General features: G+C 50.2%; 1 protein-coding gene across 1 annotated transcript in view; it reads right to left on the bottom strand.

Moving 5' to 3' along the window:
- LOC122548100 (large neutral amino acids transporter small subunit 2-like) overlaps positions 1–4,809 on the bottom strand; it is a 49,703-nt gene extending 44,894 nt beyond the window's left edge. The window contains exon 1 of the mRNA XM_043686661.1: positions 4,684–4,809. Within this exon, the coding sequence (XP_043542596.1) occupies positions 4,684–4,708 (25 nt within the window). The 5' untranslated portion in view covers positions 4,709–4,809. The remainder of the gene's footprint in view (positions 1–4,683) is intronic.
- Between the last annotated feature and the right edge of the window lie 243 nt (positions 4,810–5,052).

Raw genomic sequence — 5,052 nt, 5'->3', positions numbered from 1 at the left:
GGGAGGGAGGTGAAGAGAGAGAGAGACAGAATGTGTGTGAGAGACACAGAGAGTGAGTGCGTGTGTGAGACAGTCAGCAAGAGCAAGAGAGCGAGAGAAAGCGAGAATGTGTGTGAGAGAGAGAGAGGAAATGTGTGTATGAGAGAGAATGTGCGTGTGAGAGAAACACAGCGTGTGTGAGAGAGAAACCGTGTGTGTGACAGAATGTGTGAGAGAGAAAAAACACGTGTGTGTGAGAAAGAGAATGTGTATGAGAGAGAGAGAGACAGTGTGTGTCTGAGAGAGATGCGAGCGAGAGAGACCCTCAGCAGTGCTGTGCCAGGACCAAATACCAATCCCCACTACACCCAGCTGGGCAGTGCCAGTCAGGATGGTGAGAGCCGGAAGGGCGGTATAGTGAGGAGGGGCTGGGTGCTTCATGCACTCAGACACCCAGATCTCTCTGCACCCTCTCCCCATTTCGATACTGTGCTTTTTCAAGTGCTCTGTTATAACATCTTCCATAACAGCCTCTAACGTTGCTCTGATGACAGGTGTGAAGCTAACTGGCCTGTCACTTCCAGCTCCCTGCCTCCATCCTTTTGGGGAATAAAGGAACTCAGGCCAATTTGGTAAATTACAACCAACGTGTCAACTCTCTCACTGGCCATTCCGTTTGAGGCCCTGGGACGAAGTCCATTAGGATTCAGGGACTTGTTAGCCCTCACCTCCAACAAGATACTGGGTATCACTTCCCTGGTGGCTGGCATTTCCCTGAGTTCCGTCCTCCTTCCCTTCTTCTAAATTAGCGCTGCTTCTAGAATGTTCCTTGTAACCTCGAGAGTGAAGGCAAATGCAAGATACCTGCTCAACCCATTGGCCACCTCCTTTCCTCTTTTGTTAACTCTCCAGTCTCACTTCCCACAGGACCCAACACTCCTCAACTCTTGTCCTTTTTGAATAGTTAGAGAACTCTCGCTGTCTGTTTTCACATTTCTGGCCAGCTTTCGTGGGTAGAATCAATTTTCCCTTCCTTGATTCAAGTAATTCTTTGCTTGTATGTTTTTTAAAAAAGAGATATTCTGTCCTACCTTCTGTCTCCAGGGAATTTGCTTTAAGTTTGATTACTATTTCCTAAAGACTCTGGTTTGGGCATTTTTCTTACATGTTGCAATTTCTCTATTCTGTCCATTCGAAAATATCCCCTGAAACGTTTTCCCTGCTGACCTATCCTTTAACTTAATTTATCAAATCATTTCCACCGGCTCGGATTTCATAATTGCCCTTGTTCATGTTTTTTTAAAAAACAAAAAAGGTCTTGGACCCACTCCTCTCTCCCTCAAACTGAACGTAAACTTCTACCACGTTATGATCGCTGCTGCCCAGAGGCTCCTTCACCAGGAGGCCTTTTCATGAATCAATGCTCCCTTGTTACACAACACCAGCAAAGCCTGCTCTCTGGTTAGTTCCAGGAAACTACCCCGAAACATTCTGTGAACTCCTCAGTTCGGCTACCTTTGGCCACCTCACTTTTGCAGTCTCAATGTAGATTCTCACCGCGCTTTCTTGACAAGCTCTTGTTGTGTCGTCTGTTGGATCCTTACCCTTCCGTGTGCGCCCCACTCTGGACACCACTCCCCAGTCACGACTTGTCGTTTCTCATCTCAACAGTTTTCCCATCCTGGTTTCCCGTACTTGTGACCCATATCTCTCAGAGGTCTACAGCGTGGGTAACAGGCCCTTCGGCCCCACTTAACCGTGCCGCCCTGTTTTTCACAATTTAACCTAATCCTGCGTTGGGTCCATATCCCTCCATTCCATGTACCTGTCCAAATGTTTCTTCAACAACAAAATCATACTCACCCCTGGGAGCCCGGTGCAGACACTCACCACCCTGTGTGTGAGAAGAATCTTGTATCTCTCCCCCCCCTCACCTATGCCCTCTAATTTTAGACTCCCCTCCCATGGGGAACAGCTGTTGCCTCTCCACCTTATCTACGCCCCTCTAAGGTCACCTCTCGGTCTCTTACCCTCCAGGAGTTAAAAAAAAGTCCCAGCCAATCCATAACTCTCCTTATAACTCAAACCTTCCAGCCCACGTAGCAAGCTGGTAAATCTTTCCTGCGCTCTTTCTCGTTTAACACTATCCCTTCTTCAGGAGGGTGACCAGAACGGCACGCGGTACTCCGAATGTGGCGTCACCAACATCTTGTGCCGCTGCAACGTGATGTCCCAACTCCTATACTCGATGCTCCGACCAATGAAAGCCGGCATGCCGAAAGCCGCCTTCACCGCCCTGTCAACCTGTGACATGACTTCAAAGAGCAATGAACCTGTACCCCTTAGGTCTCCTTGATTGGCAACACTGCCCAGGGTCCGAACACTGACTGTGGGGGGGTGATCCTCATTTGGGTTAATAGCAGCATGAACCAACAGAGCTGCCCCACCCCCTACTATCCTGTCCCTCCACGTCAAGGTTCAGGCTCTGACCCACATCACCCTGCAGCCAACTCCCAGAATGCCCCTTCTTCACGTCCAAGCGTGTTCTCGCTCTCGATGTTCAGCCATTTTGTTTCAAACTCTGCATTCAATTCAGATGCAGAGCCTTCAGGCAGAGTCACACAGCACATTAGCTGGTTAGCTGCATTAGTCAGGGGTAAATTAGTCAGAGTAACAGGGTAGGGAATGGGTCTGACAGGATTACTCTTTACAGGGGCAGTGCGGACTTGTTGGGCCAAAGGGCCTGTTTTCACACGGTAGGGATTGTGTGATTCTTAACATGGGAAATAATAAAATGGATTGGGGAAGGATGGAGGTTGAACAGGCTGAGTCTGTTTTCCCTGGAGCTGAGGGGTGACCTTACAGAGGTTTACAAAATCATGAGGGGCATGGATAGGATAAATAGACAAGGTCTTTTCCCTGGGGTGGGGGGAGTCCAGAACTAGAGGGACGTAGGTTTATGGTGAGAGGGGAAAGGTATAAAAGAGACCCACTGTCTCCTCAGTCACCTGCTCTGCCCTATTTCCCAACAGTAGGCCGGGTTTTGCCCCTTCCTGAGTAGCACTCTCTATATACTGATGGGGAAACTTTCCTGAACACACTTATCAAATTGGAGGGTGTAGTGGACAGCGAAGAGGGTTACCTCAGATTACAACAGGATCGGGACCAGATGGGCCAATGGGCTGAGAAGTGGCAGATGGAGTTTAATTCAGATAAATGCGAGGTGCTGTTTGTGAAACTTGAAAGGGTTCAGAAAAGATTTACAAGGATGTTGCCAGGGTTGGAGGATCTGAGCTACAGGGAGAGGCTGAACAGGCTGGGGCTGTTTTCCCTGGAGCGTCGGAGGCTCAGGGGTGACCTTATAGATGTTTATAAAAATATGAGGGGCATTGATAGGATAAATAGGCAAAGTCTTTTCCCCCTGGGGTCAGGGAGTCTAGAACTAGAGGGCCATAGGTTTAGGGTGAGAGGGAAAAGGTATAAAAGAGACCTAAGGGGCAAGGTTTTCACACAGAGGGTGGTGTGTGTATGAAATGAGCTGCCAGAGGAAGTGGTGGAGGCTCGTACAATGACAGCATTTAAAAGGTGGATGGGGACATGGATAGGAAGGGTTTGGAGGGATATGAGCCAAGTACTGGCAAACGGGAGTACATTAGGTTAGGGATATCTGGGTCGACACAGACAGGTTGGGCTGAAAGTTCGATGTCTGTGCTGTACATCTCTATGAGTGGGATTGAGCACAGCTTTCAATTGACAGAGCGGTTTCTTTTTAATTGTTTTGAGGGCGATGATTACTCTCCATCGGGCACCTAAGAGTGAGCCACATGGCTGTGGGTCTGGAGTCACATTTCCGCCTGACCAGGTAAGGAAGGCAGTTTTCTTCCCTGAAGGACATCAGTGAACGAGATGGGGTTTGCCTGACAGGCGGTTCACAGTCCTGGTAAGGCGTCCCATTTCAGATTCTTTATTGAATTCACATTCTCCATCTGCGGTGGATTTGAACCCAAGTCCCCAGAACATTACCTGGGTCTCTGGATTAACAGTCCGGTGATAATACCGCTAGGCCGTCACCTCTCCTGTACTCTGAAGGATAATACTGTGCTAGAGGAAGGATGTTATTCAGCTGGAGAGCGTTCAGAAGAGTTTTTTTATATTAATAGAATCCCTACAGTGGGGACATAGGCCCTTTGGTCCAGCAAGTCCACACAAACCCCTCAGAAGAGTATCCCACCCAGACCCATTACTCTACATTACCCCTGACGAATGCATCCTAACCTGCACATCCCTGGGCACTATGGGTAATTTAGCATGGCCAATCCACCCTAACCTACACATCCCTGAGCACTATGGGTAATTTAGCATGGCCAATCCACCCTAACCTGCACATCCCTAGGCACTATGGGTAATTTAGCGTGGTTAATCCACCCGAACCTGCACATCTATGGATTGTGGGAGGAAACCGGTGCACCCGGAGGAAACCAATCCAGACATGGAGGTGGTGGGGGAAGAATGTGCAAACTCCACATAGACAGTTGCCTGAGGCTGGAATCGAACCTAAGTCCCTAGCGCCATGAGGCAGCGTCGCTAACCACTGAGCTACCGTGCAGCTGTTAAGACCTGGCTCTTTTGCCACAGCGCCACTTTCTCATTCGGAAACTCGCAGCACTGAAACGGGCCCTTCGGCCCATCTCCCTTCCCACCTACCTCGGCAGATCTGCACGAAGCCCATGATGATGATGAGCCCCAGGGCGAGGAGCTTGCCGGCGGTGAAGACGTCCTGGACATGGGTGGCCCACCGCACGCTGGAGCAGTTCACCCAGGTCAGCAGCACTGCAGAAGGGGGGGCATGGGGGGAAGGGACAGGACGGTGAGACGTGGGGGGGGAAAGAGAGGGAGAAACACACAACCACGTCAGGGCGACACAGTCAGGCAGGGCAGGAATAACAAACGGGAGCACGCCTTGGGGGGTAGGGGGGGTATCCGCACACCAGGAAACAGGGGCAGAGGACTCAATCATCCCACCCCACCCACAGCATTCAGGGTGGGCCTCTCCTGCTGCCACACCGAGGGCAG

This window comes from Chiloscyllium plagiosum, unplaced genomic scaffold (assembly GCF_004010195.1).
Source record: "Chiloscyllium plagiosum isolate BGI_BamShark_2017 unplaced genomic scaffold, ASM401019v2 scaf_1979, whole genome shotgun sequence".
Classification (NCBI taxonomy): domain Eukaryota; kingdom Metazoa; phylum Chordata; class Chondrichthyes; order Orectolobiformes; family Hemiscylliidae; genus Chiloscyllium; species Chiloscyllium plagiosum.
The sequence above is the reverse complement of the archived record's forward strand: the minus strand, read 5'-3'. Positions and strand labels throughout refer to the sequence as shown.